The sequence below is a fragment of the Pristis pectinata genome, chromosome 1 (assembly GCF_009764475.1).
Source record: "Pristis pectinata isolate sPriPec2 chromosome 1, sPriPec2.1.pri, whole genome shotgun sequence".
NCBI classification, from domain to species: domain Eukaryota; kingdom Metazoa; phylum Chordata; class Chondrichthyes; order Rhinopristiformes; family Pristidae; genus Pristis; species Pristis pectinata.
Window position 1 is genome coordinate 116,739,861 of NC_067405.1, and position 17,554 is coordinate 116,757,414.

General features: G+C 37.8%; 1 protein-coding gene across 3 annotated transcripts in view; it reads left to right on the plus strand.

Annotated features, from left to right (window-relative positions):
• sos2 (son of sevenless homolog 2 (Drosophila)) overlaps window positions 1-17,554 on the plus strand; it is an 86,084-nt gene that overhangs the window by 63,793 nt on the left and 4,737 nt on the right. For 2 of the 3 annotated variants that reach the window (XM_052023856.1, XM_052023846.1), the window contains exons 12-23: window positions 1,717-1,798; window positions 1,919-2,041; window positions 3,004-3,107; window positions 3,688-3,910; window positions 5,489-5,608; window positions 9,503-9,665; window positions 11,026-11,143; window positions 11,358-11,530; window positions 11,634-11,750; window positions 14,230-14,488; window positions 15,303-15,356; window positions 16,610-16,651. In XM_052023856.1, coding sequence (XP_051879816.1) covers window positions 1,717-1,798; window positions 1,919-2,041; window positions 3,004-3,107; window positions 3,688-3,910; window positions 5,489-5,608; window positions 9,503-9,665; window positions 11,026-11,143; window positions 11,358-11,530; window positions 11,634-11,750; window positions 14,230-14,488; window positions 15,303-15,356; window positions 16,610-16,651 — 1,578 coding nt within the window. The remainder of the gene's footprint in view (window positions 1-1,716; window positions 1,799-1,918; window positions 2,042-3,003; window positions 3,108-3,687; window positions 3,911-5,488; window positions 5,609-9,502; window positions 9,666-11,025; window positions 11,144-11,357; window positions 11,531-11,633; window positions 11,751-14,229; window positions 14,489-15,302; window positions 15,357-16,609; window positions 16,652-17,554) is intronic. The other variant, XM_052023865.1, reaches the window with a different exon arrangement.

Here is a 17,554-nt window from a genome sequence, read left to right on the forward strand (position 1 = left end):
TTTCCCATATTAAATTTTTCAATTCTAGTTAATTAATCCACAGATATACCATATCTTTTAGTTTCTGTTCAGTATGTAGTTTTACTTGGGTGGTTTAACTGACTAGTTCAAAACCTTGAAATTCTACAGCAAAGTAAATGAATGTGAGACAGAATTGCATAGAAATTCATCGTGTGGTAGAGATAAATGAGATGTGTAGAGGGAGCAGTACATTGTACCCTGCCTGTGAAATGTAGTTCCAGTGAAGCCAGTAGAATTGGATTTCAGAGGTGAGGTGCAACCTGCTACGCTTCCCTTAGAAAGCATACTGCACTACTCACCTGGGATGAATTTCTGGGCAAATGTGTGTTCAGTTTATAAGTAGGATGTTGTAGTTATCTGTAGAGGGAAAGCTAGCTGGAAACATTGTCTCTTCAATAAATGTTGCCTTGTGAGTTTTACTTGGGTTATCCTCTGTATTGAAATTGCACATTTTAATCTCTATGATGAGTTCTTTTCATGTCTGAGTATATCTTGATTCTTGAAAGCATCATTAAAAAAAGTGTCAGTTATGTGAAACTAAAACAGAATCTGCACACCTGTCGAAATGGTCTGCAATCTTAAACTAACCATTTTTATTTCCTATAATAATCTGAAGCAGGTGACAATATGGTGAACCCATGAACAATACCTCGTTATTCCTATTTTGCACTATTTATTTATTTTTGTAACTTGTAGTAATTTTTATTTTTGTGTCTTGCACTGTACTGGTGCTGCAAAACAACACATTTCACGACATATGTCAGTGATAGTGAACCTGATTCTGATATAAATCAGGAAATGCAAGTAATTCAGAAAAACACAGGGGGAAAAAAACTTTTGAGCTAGAGTTTGTGGTCAATGGTAAAGGGGCAGCACCTTCTACTGATCCTTGTGGAAAGCTTCCACAAGGATCTCGCAATGTCCATGGCGAGAGCTACTCCTTTTCTGATGCACATTATTGTCACACATGCCAACCTCTTGCTCCATCACCCTCCATAGTTGCTCATCATCACCCCCTTTCCGTCCTACCTTGACCCCCTCCTTTTCTTGGTCAAGTACAGTATGGTAACTTTGTCATGTAGGATGTGTGTCAGTGGTCAACTCTGTGCTGAACATTGGTGTGGCTCAGGAGCTCCACTTTGGAAAAGACAGTCTCTACTGCACGCTATGCTGATGAAGGCAGTGGTCTGAGGAGTTGCAAAATTTATAATGCCTTTATGATCAGGTAGAGCATTGGTTAAGTTGAAATTTTCACTTCAGATGCTGTTGTTATAATGCATTGATTCTTGGTAGAGCATTTCTACTTGGACCATTGTGCTTATTCATTTAGAAACACATTTTGCAATATTTTACTCGAGACATGTTTTGCTTATTCAGCTGTCTGAATACAGATGACCATTGTGCTGTAGAGCTCCCACCTGCAAGGAGTTGACACTACTCTTGCCATTCCCCCTACCTAAACAAAATGAATTTCCACACACAACTGTGAATAGACACTAAATTAGTTTTTTTAAAGTTCTCTTTGGTTGCATTCATACTCTGCTTTCACCAGTTTCAAAAGTTAGAGTTGTATACTATAACACCAAGTTCTCTGAAAATAGTTGCTGTTTGTCATGGGTCACTATTTTGTTCTAAAGGTTTTTGATGCACACTGCAAACCAAACAGAATATTAGTAATTTGATATTTATTTACAGATCCTAATTTTGTGCGCACTTTTCTGACGACATATCGTTCATTCTGCAAACCCCAGGAGTTACTGAGCTTGTTAATAGAAAGGTAAATGAGTCTTAACTAAATTCTATAAAAATATACTTGCTCTGCTTTTTTTTGTTGGTGTGATCCATTTGTATTAAATATTTTTTTTTGTTGAACTGTGGAATCTTGATTTTTATATAGGTTTGAAATACCTGATCCAGAGCCTACTGAGGCAGATAGACTTGCCAGGGAAAAGGGTGAACAGCCAGTCAGCGCAGAGTTGAAACGGTTTCGAAAGGAGTACATCCAGCCAGTGCAACTCAGGTGTGCTTACATTTTCAAAAGAAATATTGCAAATTGATACCATTGTTACTGGCTTCATTGCTTCAGTTAGGGTAAAGTGTAGACTATTGTCATTAATCATTAAAACTTTATTCTGCTGATGTAGTTTGCTATAGACTTTATTTGATTTGGCACTTGGAATGTTAGGGCAAGATATGATCTTTTGTAGGCATATGTGAATTGTTTATAGAACTTTCCTGCAACATTTGAAAAGCAATTCACAAAGATGTCATTCCTTGACAATCAAAATTATGTGCACCTGGCTGAAAAAATGGCCAAGTATTATTTCAGATTTCATGCTTGCATGTTCAGATGTAACAATTGATGTGTCTAATCTATGGTACCTCTCACAGATCTCTAGTTTTCATTTGAATCAAAAGACTTTATCCCAGGGAAGTATTCCAGATAAAGTGGACAGCAAGTGTGAAAAGAAAAAAAAAATCCCTTCCTTACCCATGGAAATACCTGAGAACAAATTGTAAATTGAAAGGCATTTCCAAAATTATTCAGCAGTAATATTTTATAATTGCAGATGTTTGGTGTAGTCTGCAATGATCCCAGTGCATTATTCAGACTTTGATTTATTATATAATTTACAGGATTTTTGAGGAAAAATATGATTTTGAAAGGCATGTATTGATCTGCAATGTAATTATAGTGCTATTATTTGTAAATGTTAGTGCTCACACCACTTTGACTTTTAAAACATGAAGCAAGTGAATTTTGGAGCAACTGCTCCAAAGCAGTGAACCAAGTGGGTTCAGCTACTTAGAAAGTGGCCAGAGGTCAATTGTCATTATAAATCTCATTCTCTAAGGTTCTCTCTTTTAAGATTGATTAATAGTAGTAATGTGAAATCTGTATGAAAGTTGTGATTGATAGAACTAGTCCACAATAAAACATTATTGTGGTGTTTTAGTTTTTAAAAATTGTTTTCTTTTTAGGGTGCTAAATGTTTTTCGGCATTGGGTAGAACATCATTTCTATGACTTTGAGAGAGACAACATGCTTCTTAATAGGTTGGAAGCATTTATTTCAAGTGTGCGAGGTATGTATTATTGCTGGAAAGCAAGTTTGTTAGGTCAGAAGTTGACCACTTTTTGTTCAAATTACTGATCATACATTGAGGATTTTAAATTTAAAATAAGTAACATTAAGACACCCTTTTTCTCAAGTTGTTGCCAACTTACCATTTTCTCTTCTGCCAAAGGTTAACTTTAGTTCTGCAGTTTTTTTTTTGCATACTTCTCGACAAAGTACATGGTTTCTGGCTGTTTTATGTGGAGCCATGCCCTGGGGTTCTCTGCACTGCCTTTCCTTGCCCTGATGTTCAGAAATCAAGTCCAGCTGTGGAATTACAAATTTAAATATTGACACACTATCATCATGAGAATCATAAGTTGACTGTTGTGAATAAGATGTTGACCTAAGATGATGAATATGTTGTCTCAACTCCACTGCTAGTGGCCTAATTTCACTAAGACCAGAAACTTCATCCATGCTATTCTTGGAGTTGATGAAAGTTTAATCTTTGTAGATAGCATACAACCATGGCTAAGTTGTATAGATATTGAAATTATTTGAAACTCCATATACTGAGGGTAACACAAGCTAATTTATCTTTGCAGGAAAAGCCATGAAGAAGTGGGTAGAATCAATTACGAAAATTATTAATCGCAAGAGACAAACTCAAGTAAATGGAATCAGCCATGCTATCACTTTTGAGAACCCACCACCTCAAATTGAATGGCATATTAGTCGACCTGGACAGATTGAGACATTTGATCTCATGACCCTTCATCCAATTGAAATAGCGCGGCAGCTTACACTTTTAGAATCTGACCTTTACAGGTAAAATAACATACTTTATTTTAGTAAGTAGGCACGGAGGCAAGGTTTAACACTATCGATTTTTAAGTGGATGTAATCAGAAATCCAAAAGATGAATACTTCCAAGCTATATCCAGGATTATTTAAAATAACTTCCTCCACAATAACAGTGGAGTGCATTTTGTTAAGGTTGTATAAAATACAAACTACAAGTCATTTTCTTGGAGATTTGTGAATATGCATTAAAGTTGAGAGGTGGCCTGCAGGTGATGAGTGACTTGCACTTTGGTACGACATATGTACCTGTGTCTGTGTGTGCACTTATGTGCATGCCAGACTATGCATAATATATATCTTCTCGGTTCTATCAAAAAATTATAAAGTTCTTACCAAGACATGATAACAAATTTTCAAGCTATCTTCCACTGCAATTAACAATGCAAGATATTGTATAAAATCTAAATGCTTGAATTATAAGTACTTGAGTTAAGCAGCATAATATGTATAACAAGAAGCAGTTCTTATTGGAAATATACAAAATTCATACTTAACATAGTAGCAACAAGTGGAAGTGTTCTTTTCTCTAGCAGGGAAGCCAAAGGCATGGTGTGGAGTAGTTGTCTGTCAGGTCTCGAATAGTACCAGTGAGAGTTGACCATTGCCAGGACTTGGCAGCACCTGCTCCATGTGTTGACACACTTCCCAGATCCTAACGTCTCTCTCATCACCACCACCACCATTGGATGTGATGGAAGCTGGTGTCTTCCTTCATTTGGTTGCACAGCTCTCCTCAGCCTGAAGATTTCTCTATACAACAAGTTCACTGGCCTGGGGAGCCAGGCAAAAAGAGCAGCAGCTTTCATCATATCCAGCAGGAGGTGACCAGAGACTGTATGTTCCAGGTAGTCTGCCAGCACATGGAGCAGGTGCTGCCTGTCCCCAGCAATGATCGAACTCAATGTGCCAGCCAAGGTACAGCCCTGAGTCTCTCATCTCAGTGCCGGGCAGCTGTACTGTTTGTTCCAACCTACTCACAGGCAGCCTCTCCACATTGAACCAAGGGGAATATCATTGCTGGAGGAGCACCAGTGGAGAGTAAGCCTTCATATCAGGTTCCTGGAACCATATTTCCAAATGACATTGGAGAGCATAACATTGAGAATGGCAGGGGTTTGTACATACCTGTGAGTGTTCAGACTGGAGAACCAAGTGAACCTTAATGAATCAGCAGTAAGCAGGGTACCAGTGTAGATCCACTTGCAGTTGGGCAAGACAATTGTTGCTGGAATTTCATGCATGCACAATTTGAGTTATTAAAATAGGCTAAAATATTAAACAGTAAAAATGTTTTATTCTATGTTACAATTATAAAAAATGCTGTACCCAGATGCTTTTTAGTTGTAAACATTTTTTAAAGCTATTAATGAAAATAAATTGTAATATACAAATTTAATAAGAACATTAATACTCAAAACATCAATGATATAAATCTCGAGTTGAGTTTGAACTGTTGAACTCTTTTCAAGTCTTCTTATATGACTTTGTTCTTATTTGTGGACTTTTAAGAAATCTACTAGGCATTCTCTACATATTTTATAGGGCTGTTCAGCCATCTGAACTTGTAGGAAGTGTTTGGACGAAAGAAAACAAAGAGGTGAATTCTCCTAATTTACTGAAAATGATTCGTCACACAACAAATCTTACACTGTGGTTTGAAAAGTAAGTTCATGTGATTATGCAACTTTTCTTTGAAATAATATGTATAAATTTATGGATGAAAATGTAGGTGCTCTGATTAAGTTTGAAGATGACATGAAAATTGGCGGAGTTGTGTGGAAGATTGTCAAAGGATACAGCAGGATATGGAGCAATTGGAAGTTTAGGCAAAGAAATGGCAGATGAAGCTTAATCTGGACAAGTGAGGTGTTGCATTTTGGGAGCTCAAATGCAAGAGGAAAGTATGCAGCAAATGGCAGGACCCCTAGGAGCATTGCTATACAGAGAGATCTTGGGGTACAAGTCCATAGCTTCCTGAAAGTGGCAATACAGGTGGATGTGCATACAGCATGCTTGGAAGGTCATACTGCAGCTGTATAAAACTGTAGTTGGGTCTCATTTGGAGTAGTGTGTGCAGTTCTGGTTACCACACCACAGGAAGAATATGGATGCTTTGGAGAGGGTGCAGAAGAGGTTCACCAGGTTGTTGCCTGGATTGGAGCGTATTAGTTATAAGGAGAGGTTGGACAAACTTGGATTGTTTTCTTTGAAGGGTCAGAAGCTGAGGGGTGACCTGATAGAAGTATATAAAATTATGAGAGGCATAGATAGGGTAGATGGTCTTTTTCTCAGGGTGGAAATGTCAAATACTAGAGGACATGCATTTAAGGTGAGAGGGGGAAGTTTAAAGGAGATGTGTGAAAAAAGTTTGTTTTTTTATTTATACGGAGTGGTATGTGCCTGGAACATCCTGCCAGGGGAGGTGGTAGAAGTAGATATGATAGCAACGTTTAAGAGGCATTTAGACAGATGCATGTACAGGTAATTTCTCACCCCCCCGCCCCCATGGTACAGAGGAGAGTTGTATTCTTAGAAAACTATCTGTGTATTCCATGACACAAATCCCCTTTTCTCCATTGAATTCCACATTATAAGTGGAGATGCATTTCTATGAGATGTTTATTCTCTCAACAGTAATGTCCCCAGGGTTGTGTGGTATATAGGCAAGAGAATTCTGATTATATTATAAGCAGAAGAGAAAGGGTCATCATTTTATTTAACTATAAAGGAGCAGTAGAAGAGATTGCCTTGTTAGTTTCCAAAGTAAATACTACAGTGTGCAGCAGTGTGCCATTTAAGAGATTATCTTATCAGTTTCCAAAGCAAATCTCTTTGCAGCTCCCAAAGTAAATACCACATCTGCTGGTTCATGGTGGGGGTTAATTAAGAGGTTACCATCAGTTTCCAAAGCGGATTCCTTGCATGGCCAGCAGCTGTGATATTTTCAAATAGGGTGGCTCCTTGATTACTGCTGGGAAGTTGCAAGTATACATTTTGTTTTGAAACGCAAGGGACTACAGATGCTATTTTAAAAAAAAATTTAGTTGTTTCTTCTGCAATTTTGTCTATTTATATACATACACACACACACACACACACACACACACACACACACACACACACACACACACACACACACACACAAGAGTGAACTGTATTCTTTATCTCAAATTTTATAATAGTGATTTGTAAGGGCAAATTTACCTGAAAGGCCATTGCGTGGAGGTCACCCGTACAAGCAGGGATAGAGGGATGTGGACTATGTGCAGGCAAATAGATTTAGTTAGATTGGCATCGTGGTCAGCACAGAAGTGGTAGGCTGAAAGGCCTTTTCTTGTGCTGTACTGTTTGATGTTCTATTCTTTTCCTGGAATGTAAATTAATTAAATTACTTATTAGTATTTTCTCAAAAGCTGGAGAATTAGTGCTGTTCTTCTCCACGATTCCTTTAAACAGCGTAGACTTCACTAAGATAATGATGAAGTGTTGTTTTCATGCCGTCTAACTCCTGGATTACTGCCAACAGAGGATTGTATACTACCCGTCCCCAGGTTACGAATGCCCCTCTTAGTGGACACCCATACATATGAACAAGCTTCCATAACTTCAGAAGTCTGAAGTATGTATATATGTTTATTCCCATAAACAGCAGAACTAGTTACTTTCGTGCACTTGAATGGCAACGCAACTCGAGCCTTCTGCACAAATGCCATTCATCTTGAGTGCCATATTGGATAGCAGTGTTTGTAATTCTTTACACAGTATAATTCTTGTAGTATTTTGCCATTACTGTGCCTCCCAAAAGTGGGGAAAAAATGCATGTGGTGATAGAGCATCTAAGGAAAACTATCACATTAATGAGGATAATGTCACTGACTTGCTTGAATTTCATGCTGAAGAGCTAAGCAATGAAGACCTTGTGGAATTGGAAAAGCAGCTGTTAGAAGAGGAAGAAGACTGAGAAGGTGAAGCCCCAGAACCTGAAGGGATTCACTACAAAATGATTGGCAGCAGCTTTGAAGAGGTTTTGGCAGTGCTAAAAGAGCAATACCCTAACTTAGTAAGATGCACCAAGGCTTGTAAGGGGTGTCAACAGGAGTTTTCAATGCTACAAAGACATTTTAGAAGAGAAGGAAAAAAGAAACTGTTCAATCTTCACTTGATATGTTACCGGTTGCCATGGTAACCGTGTCTACAGTGCACCAATACTGTGGAGATATGGTTACCATTATCGAGTGATTTTTGTATATATGTGGACATACTTTCTAACTTGTGGGCAAAATCAACTTGTGGATGTCTGCATTTTTAAAAAAAAATGGAACGCATTCATAAACCGGAGCTGGCCTATATATGGAAAAGCTTTCTCGTTTCACCTCCTTGGCTAGAATGATTGTATAATTTCGTAGATCTTCTCAATGAAGTGCTGAACTTGACTCTGCAGTTATTTTCTGCAACAAAACTTGAATATTTTGTACAAGAGATTATTGTGAACCGTTTGAGAGGATATTTTCATTTGGTGCAGCATGTAACTTTGAGATGCCTGTTACAATATGTAGCATGTAAACAGGAGAAGCATGCTGGTATTGGGCATCAGATTCAAACTTTAGCAATACTTAACCTTGCGACTCCCTTATAAAACAGTACTATTGTAAGAGTGGTGTAAGTTTTACTGAAGTGGTTTAACCTGTTGTAACATGTTCTCCATTTGTGTTGTCCTGGTTATACATCAGTACCATATCATCGATTCCTTCAATTGATTTTGTTGTTTCTTGATGTGAAAATTGTTTAGGGCGTCTATTAGAAGTAGTACCTTTTAAAGTCAAATATAATTCTCAACAGGTAAAGAAAAGCATAGGAATCTCACTGTAATGGAAAAACCACCAACAGCTCTAGCCAAATGTATGACTCTTTTGGAATGGTGTGGAGTTTCATCAATTTTTTTCCACTCAGGGTGGGCTTCCCTAAGACCATAGGCTTGTTCTAGGATTCCTTCTGTTGTAGTGTTAGTTGTGTGCCCGCCCCCCTCAGTTTTAGTGGGTTGGAAGCAATAATGTGGCATTTCTAGGCTGTAGTAGTAGCTAATCTTGGTTGCTACTTTATTTATTTTCGGGAAAAGTTTTTTTTAATCTACCTCCACTTCTTGAGCAGTGTCTTCCAATAAGGAAGCTGCAATGCAGTATCTGATATAGGGTGCCTGCATAGTATAATCGTTTACCTGAAGGTAACATTGATTAATGCCAGTTTTACTAAATTAAAGTGCTGGATTAGAACATATTGAATTTAGGAGAGCTGTCTCTTGTGAACATGAGGATTTTTTGCAAAATGTTTCATCCAATGGCTTATTCAGGCTCTTGTTTACTTTCTTCATGGCATTTGACTTCCTACATTGTGAACATTTGTTTGGTTTTAGTAGCTAATTGCAAGTGCAATACAATCAGTAAGGAGAAATAAGGTTGAAATGTTTAATGTACTCTCAAAGTTTAAAAAGTCTCCCAATACATAACACTTCAGATTCTCTCCTTGTGACTGTTGATATTTTTCTATTTATTCCCTCAGGTGTATAGTGGAGGCAGAAAATTTTGAGGAAAGAGTGGCTGTTTTAAGTAGAGTTATAGAGATCCTGCAAGTATTCCAAGAGCTCAACAATTTTAATGGTGTGCTGGAGATTGTTAGTACAGTTAACTCTGTGCCAGTTTATCGGCTGGATCATACTTTTGAGGTGAGCAATGTATATTGATGGCCTAAGTTTGTTTTGAAACTCTTGCTGCTCAGTTACTGTGTTTGTCTACTTGCAGTTCATTGAATTAGAACATGCTGTTCCCAACCAGATGCAGTTCTTTAAATGAATTTATTAATTGGTGTAGGTTGAATATTCTACTCTAGTGCATTTCTGTGACAGGCAAACAAAGTGACCAGGTAAGAACTACTGCAAAATCTGTGATTCCAGTGCGAGTTGACAAGCTGCAAGGAGAAAAAATGTAAATAGATGGCAAATTCCTTATTTGTGGTATATTTAATATTTATTTAAATCTTGCTTTTTTTTCTCCTCCCACTACTTGTCTCATTTTAATGGTTTTGAATGTTAATTCCCTCTTTCCCCCCACCCCCCCCAATTCCCACACTGACATGAATGTTCTTGGCCTCCCAGGGTGAGGCCAAAGGGAAACTAGAAGAACAGCACTACATATTCCACCTGGGTAGTCTAGAACCTGATGGCATGTACATTGAATTCTCCAATTTCGGGTAACTTGCTCCCCTTCTGCCCCTTTTCTCTCTCCTCCTGATCTATGCAGTTCCTCCTACACCCACCCTAGCATCCGCGCCCCACCCCCCCAATCACCCTGTTTATTTCCCCTTCTCCACCAGCTCCGTCTACCCATCACCCACACATTTTTTTCCACTGGGTCCACCCACCGCCACTACTGTTTCCATCTGCCCACCCCATCCCCCTTATTTGATTCCATGCTTTGCCTTTTTTTCCCCCCAGTCAGATTCCATCACCTGCAGCTCTTTGTCACCTCCACCTATCACCTCCCGGCCTCTGTCACTAATTCCACTCTTCCATCCTCCATCTGCCTATCACCCCTCCTTGCCTGAATCTACCTATCACTTGCCAGCTCTTGCTCCACCCCCTCCCTTCACCTCTGTATACTGCCTATCTCTCCTCTATCTTTGAGTGGTCTCATCTTGAAACATGGACTGTCCATTTCCCTCCTCTGATGCTGCCTGACCCACTGAGTTCCTCCAGCATCTTGTTTGTTGCTACAGTTTTGAGTTAATCTGTTTATTCTACTGCAGGTTGAGATGATGGCTTTGAGCCTTCTGCTTATCCATGTGCCTTCCTTCTAAATCTCCCTTTCAGCAGTAATGAAAACCTTACTTGTTTTCCTTGTTCTTTTTGGCAGTTAACTGACGGATGAAAGAATTGGTTGCAGGATTAATAGTAGTGGCATTTTAATGTTGAATATCATTCATTTATTATACAGCATTGATTTGATTTCTAGGAATTATTTTTTGGTCTAGGAGCATGAACTTTTTGTATTTATTTACAGCACATTTTTTTTCTGTGTTTTATATAGGCATTACCTGAAAGAAAGAAAAAGGTTTTGGAAGAAGCAGTGGACCTAAGTCAAGATCATTTCAAAAAGTACCTAACCAAGCTTAAGTCAATAAACCCACCTTGTGTGCCTTTCTTTGGTAGGCAATTCAACTACTTATCTCTCTGGTTCCTTGAATTGATTCAACAAACAATTTGTCGTTTGTTTTTAACCACAGTCTGTTCTTTCATTTTTTTTTATCTCTAGTTCTTCAATAATTAGTAAAATTGACCACATGAATTTCTTTTTTATTATCTATTAAGCATGTTGTCATTTAATTTTGTTGAATTGTTAAAAACCATTTCCATTCAAAGGTATTTATTTGACAAACATTCTGAAGACAGAAGTAGGGAACCCGGATTTCCTCAAAAGATGTGGGAAAGAATTAATAAATTTTAGCAAACGAAGGAAAGTGGCAGAAATCACAGGAGAAATCCAACAGTATCAAAATCAGCCCTACTGCCTACAAGTGGAAATGGATATAAAGGTAGCTCATGTAGTATTAATTTCTTTCAAAATTTAGATTTTTATAGCCATTTGAAAATTACTTCACCAAAAATTACCTAATATCTGTTTGTGTTGATGCATAGAAATTTTTTGAAAATCTGAATCCAATGGGAAATATGAATGAAAAGGAGTTTACAGACTATTTGTTCAACAAATCTTTGGAAATTGAACCACGTAACTGCAAACAACCACCACGATTTGTAAGTAATCCTAAAGTTCAGTTTAATTATGTATTTTTGAGAAGTCAGGTAGTTTAAAATCAGTTTCTGGACAGAACATTGGAGTTACTGCAGTGTGATTCATTTAGTTAATAACTTTAAAAGCTTTATTTTTAGAAAAAAGCATCAACAGTATTTAATTACCTTGTTGATTGTCAAGTTATGCAACTCACATTTTAGTAAATCAATATTTCTTCAGTTAGCTTAAAATACATCAACACTGTATCCATCTATGTACGATAATCTGTTACCTCAGTTATAGAATATTTCATAAGTACACTTTCTATAAGCAATTGAATCCTTCGCAAATATTTTGGTTTGGAACTATAAAAATTATATCCTTCTAATGAATGTTAAAACATTCTCTTTTTTAAAAAAAACAGTTGATTGTTACAGATGGAGAAGGTGGAGGGAAGGGAGGGTGAAGGTGGAGACAGCTAGGACGCTGATAAACAGGAACACAAAATCTGATAATGATAATGGGAATGATTAGGGGAGGTGAAGGGCAGTTGGAACCAGATGAAGGGGATTTGGTGGGTGAAACGTGTGGGTGGTAGGTGAATGGAACTGGGAGGGGGACAAAAATGGGTGATGGGAGGCTGGAATGGGTTATGGGAAAGGGGACAAAAATGGAAGGACTGGAGATAGAATGGAGAGATGGTGGGGGGGTGGGGGGAGGAGGGAGAAACACAAGAGATAAGGGTTACCAACTGGGAGTTTGGGATGGCCATTGTGGACAGAGCGTAGGTGCTCTGCAAATTGGTTGCCTAGTCTACACTTGGTCTCACTGATGTAGAGGAGGCCACATCAGGAGCACTGAATGCAGTGGATGGAGTTGAAGGTGGTGCACATGAATCTTTGTCTCACCTGGAAGAACTGTTTAGGTCCCTGGATGGTGGGCCTCCAAGCACAGACCAGGCGAACAATTTGCAGAGCACCTAGCCTCTGGAGTGGCCATCCCGAGTTCCTAGTTGCATGTTATTTCAACTCCCCATTCCCATACCGGCTTGTCTGTCCTCAGCCTTCTCCACTGCCAGGGTTGAGGCACCATGCAAACTAAAGGAACAACATCTCATATTCTGCCAGGGTAGTGTATAACCCAATGGTTTAAACATTGAATTATCCAATTTCAGCTAACCCTTGCTTCTATTGTTCACCCTCCCCCTTCCATTTTGTCCCCTTTTTCCCATACCCTGCCCAACCCACCATCATCCATTTTCATCCCCCTCCCCCATCTAGTTGCATCTGCCTTTCACCTCTCCCCTAATGGTTCCCAATATCACCTTCCTTATCAGATTCCAGTGCTGTTAGTATGTTCCTGTTTATCACACTCCCAGCTGTCTCCACCTTCACCCTCCCCTCTCTCTCTCTGCCTGGCTCCATTAGCCCTTTTTTTTCCTTTTTTGCCTGCTTCTGCCTATCACCTACCTGCTTCTGTCTCCCAGCTCCACCCTCCCTCTCCTCTACCTGGCTCCATTGCCCTTCATCCCTCACCCTCCTTGGTCCACCAATCACCTGCTTCACTCCTTCCCCCTCTCCTCTTTATACTAGCTATCCTCCCTCTCCACACTCAGTCCTGATGCAGGGTTTTGACGTAAAACATCAACAGTTCCTACCCTCAGCCCCCCCTTGCTGTTTGAGCCACGGAGTTCCTCCAGCAGGTCACTTGTTGCTTCATATTCCATCATCTGCAGTCTCTTGTGTTTCCAGCAATTACTGTTTTGTTTCCATAAAGTAAAAAACTTTGTGGGGCGGAAAAAGTGTTCTTATCTATTGTGACTGTACTAGAAATTTGACTTTGCCAACCCAGCCCAAAGTATAATTCCTTTACATTTTGTGCAAGCTTAAAAGTAGATTCCTTTTTTTTAAGCTCATATTTTCATATTCAAAGAGAATATTGTTTCTCATTAATACCTAGACTGGAGAAGCAAATCATTTGCTAATTGCAGAACCCACCCAATCACATCTACACAACGTTGGGCATGCAATCATCAGCCTTCTACCCACGCATCAAAGTCAAAAATTTATCTTGCTATGTCTTGTATTGTGACAGCAATGGCCTGGGGAGTGGATCATCCTCATGAGAACTTATGGAAGCCTGACCAAACTAGTCACTTTCTGTCAAATACATTATCTTTTAAGTTATTGTGGTCAAAAATTGAATTTTGAGGTTAAAATGATGATGGCGGAAGAAGTGAAGTGCTGAACAGATTAGCAATAACTTTATACCAATAGTACTAATGATATCAGGTTCTAAAGTAAGAAAACACAACTTAAACACCATTTTAAACAGTAAGGATGCAGATTGAAATAATCTTAAATTGTTGTTAAGTAAACCACATTATCATCCTTTCAAGTGGTATTAAAATATTAATTATTGGATTAATTGGTTACATCTTATTATTAACTAAGAATTCAAGTTGTTTTGAGCTGTGGTGATAAATCATCTTTGTCTTTTCAGCCAAGAAAATCTTCATATTCCTTAAAATCTCCAGGAATAAGACCTAATACTACAAGACATACCTCTACCTCTGGAACCTTAAGAAATCCTATGCCATTAGAACGTGAGCCACGCAAGATTAGTTTTAGTAGAATTCCTGAAACTGATAATGAATCAACAATATCTGTTCCAAACTCTCCAAATACACCATCAACCCCACCTGTGTCTGCTTCTTCTGATCTCAGTGTCTTTGGTGATGTGGAATTGCCCAGCTCTGGCAGTGAGTGTAATTCTCTAATGAATAATATCCCTTAAATTAAAATGGTGCTAATTAATATGTCTATACAATTCCTCTAGAGGTATTGACTTTCAAGTGCATTGTCAATTTGTTTCTGTAAGATATTTCATATCTTATTTCTTTGTTTTTAAGTTCCCCAGTGGTCTAGTAGGTACGCCACTGGGTTTTCATCTAGCAACGAGTCATTCAATTCAGAAGATTATCCAAGTTTAATTAGCAGTAAACCTTCCTGAGTTTGTTAATTTTGGTCAGAAAATTAGTCAACACCTTGAAGTTGGGAGAGGAAATAAAGTGTGGTATGACATTTAAACATATTTGATGGAAGGTGGTTTCAGAATGAGGTATAATACCCTTCATGATTACAATGATCTGTTCACAAGTATGGTTTACATTTATGCAAAAGAAAGCATAATTTTAATGGAACATCATTGTGCCTAGAAATTCATTCCTGGTCAGTGGTGCTAAACCTTCTCTATGGTCATTTCATTATTGTGTACACAATCTCTAAAACTGATTTCCACTGAAGTCAATGGAATGAATTTCATAAGCAGAGTACAATGTTCTGATAGACTATATTTAGTGTCACTGACGAGGAATAAATTTGTAGGTAGTGGCGCCTTGCTAAACTGCACATTGAATAAAATTAGTACTCTGTGGGTTATAAACAAGCTGTAATATTGCATTTTCTAATTTTAATGAATGTTTACACAGATGCATGCTACAGATTAAAGACGCAGACTGAGACTAATTTAATGGCTGTTTTGCTTACTTGTTACTACTCCTGTGCTTTCTGCAGGTAGTTCAAGTTCAATTTGCTCTACAGTCTTTGCTCCTGTTCACATTTCTGGTGGTATGTCTTTCCATGCTGGGATTTTCCAGTATCCTGATCAATGCTGTTGGCTTCCTTATTTATGTGACTGGCCTCTTCATAGATGACTACCATGAGTGTTACTAATTTGATGCTTGTGTCTGCCTTTCTTTGCAAATAACTTAGAGTCTGATTAACAGTGTTTCTCTGTTACTGCTTAGGGTCTATAAGGTTGATTCATAATGTTTTAGATCATTCTGATTCTATGATCAAAATCGCAGTTAAATGCCACTCAAGTGATTTAGTCCTTTGCTGCAATTTTATTCAAATTCCTAATTTACTTTTGAATAGTGGTATGATGGACCTATACCACTGTTCCTATTAATGTATTAGCAAAGCAAATTACTGAATCTTATTGCAGAGCATGCATTTGCATCAAATCTAGTGTAACAACAGAATACTACATGGAATATAAAATCTAATTAAGATGTTTATTGCATATCATATGTAAAATGTGTGGGGTAGCACATATGTACGCTACAGGTATAAATAATGTGGGATGATTTCACGTGTTAAATCAACCATATTGATTTGCTCAAATATCTGAATCTTGAAAATGATCTTATCCAATACTAAGCAACATTGTAACTGCCAGCACACAGATTACAGTTACATCACTGAAATCAATTTGAAAAACTTAATTCAATTGCTGTATTGAATTCTGATGAATTAAGTATAAACCTACAAAAATAACTTTAAGAATTATCAAAATAATGAAAACGTTTAGTAAAAATTTTAGTGTAAAAAATATAGTTTTAATTACTGTTTTCAGCATTACTAAATGGGAAAATCCATTTTCTCAATATCTGGTAAATATTAATTAAAAATGAAATTCACTTTCTGTTCACCCTATAGTGATGTAATAATTTTGATGTAATAGTTCAGAATTAGATCTTGTGGATGCCTTGCTGCCTCTATGCCATGTGTTAGCAATATGGTGGGAAATTGCCCACCATTTTAAAATATCTTTCTGGTTTGATGAAAAAGCACTTGATACATTTAACTTGTTGAATGCCATAATTTGCATGTAGAACGTACTAGGATATAATTTATCATTTATTGGAGGGTTTTGTTGATTAGGGAAGAGAAAATTCCAAGTTTAACATGTTCCAATTATATAAACCAGCTGTGTTTTGAAATACATCCAAGGCTTGATTTGTGCATATCATTCGTATGTTATCATGTCTTAATTATCAGATAACATTTCTAAGCCATTTGTCATTTTTCCTTTATAGGTAGCAACAGTATCTTTGCACCTGTCCTGTTACCGCCATCGAGTAAGTTGAGCCCATTTACTTCATTTTTGAGATGAAAGCAGAAAATGCTAAAAATCCGGGAATGTTCAGTAATTGCTGCATCCTGTTTTTTGTAGGTCCAGAATAGATTTTTTTCTTTTACTGTCTACTTGCACTTCCTACAAGTAGATTAGCTGTCATTATCAAGTCTTCAATATCCTTTCTCAGCTGACACCAATCTCTGTGGTCCATTTTCTTTAGTCTCCACCATAACGCAGACATTCCTTGTTTTCCCCACCCTTCCTCTTCGCTTCAACTTAAATCAAACCTACTTTCTAAATATTCTGTTCTGATGAAAGGATATCAATCTGAAATATTAACTGTTTCTCTTTCCACTTGTACTGTTTGACCACTGAGATTTTCCAGCATTTTCTGTTTTTATGTCAGAAATACAGCATGTTTTTGCTTTTCTATTATCTTCACTTTGAGTTATTTTAATTACTTTTAGTTAATCCATTGAAAGCCAAAAATAGTAGCAATTAAGTTTCCCAAATGTCACTGTGGATTTCTTTATCATTAAGATTTGAGTCTACTTCTGCTTTCCATTTCCCTTACCTATTAAACACAATCTCTATCCTGTCTCTGAACCTTTCTCTATCTTCCCTTGCCTGTTCCCTCTTCCTTTCAAACTCTGTTCATTCAGATCAAGCTCTTACTCCTTGTATCCCATTCTCATTAAATTGCTGACCACCTAGTTTCCTTGCCTGGCCCCAATGCTAGCTGGCATTGCAAATGGTTCATTCACCCTTGTTGCGTTTTCCCCCTCTTCAAAATAATTGCTGTCAGCTGCTTTTTTAAAAAATCCTTAAATATCTCTGTACTTGCAAACTATTATTCCCAACTGTTTTCCACTTGTTGATTGCATCCCCATGTAAATCCATGCCC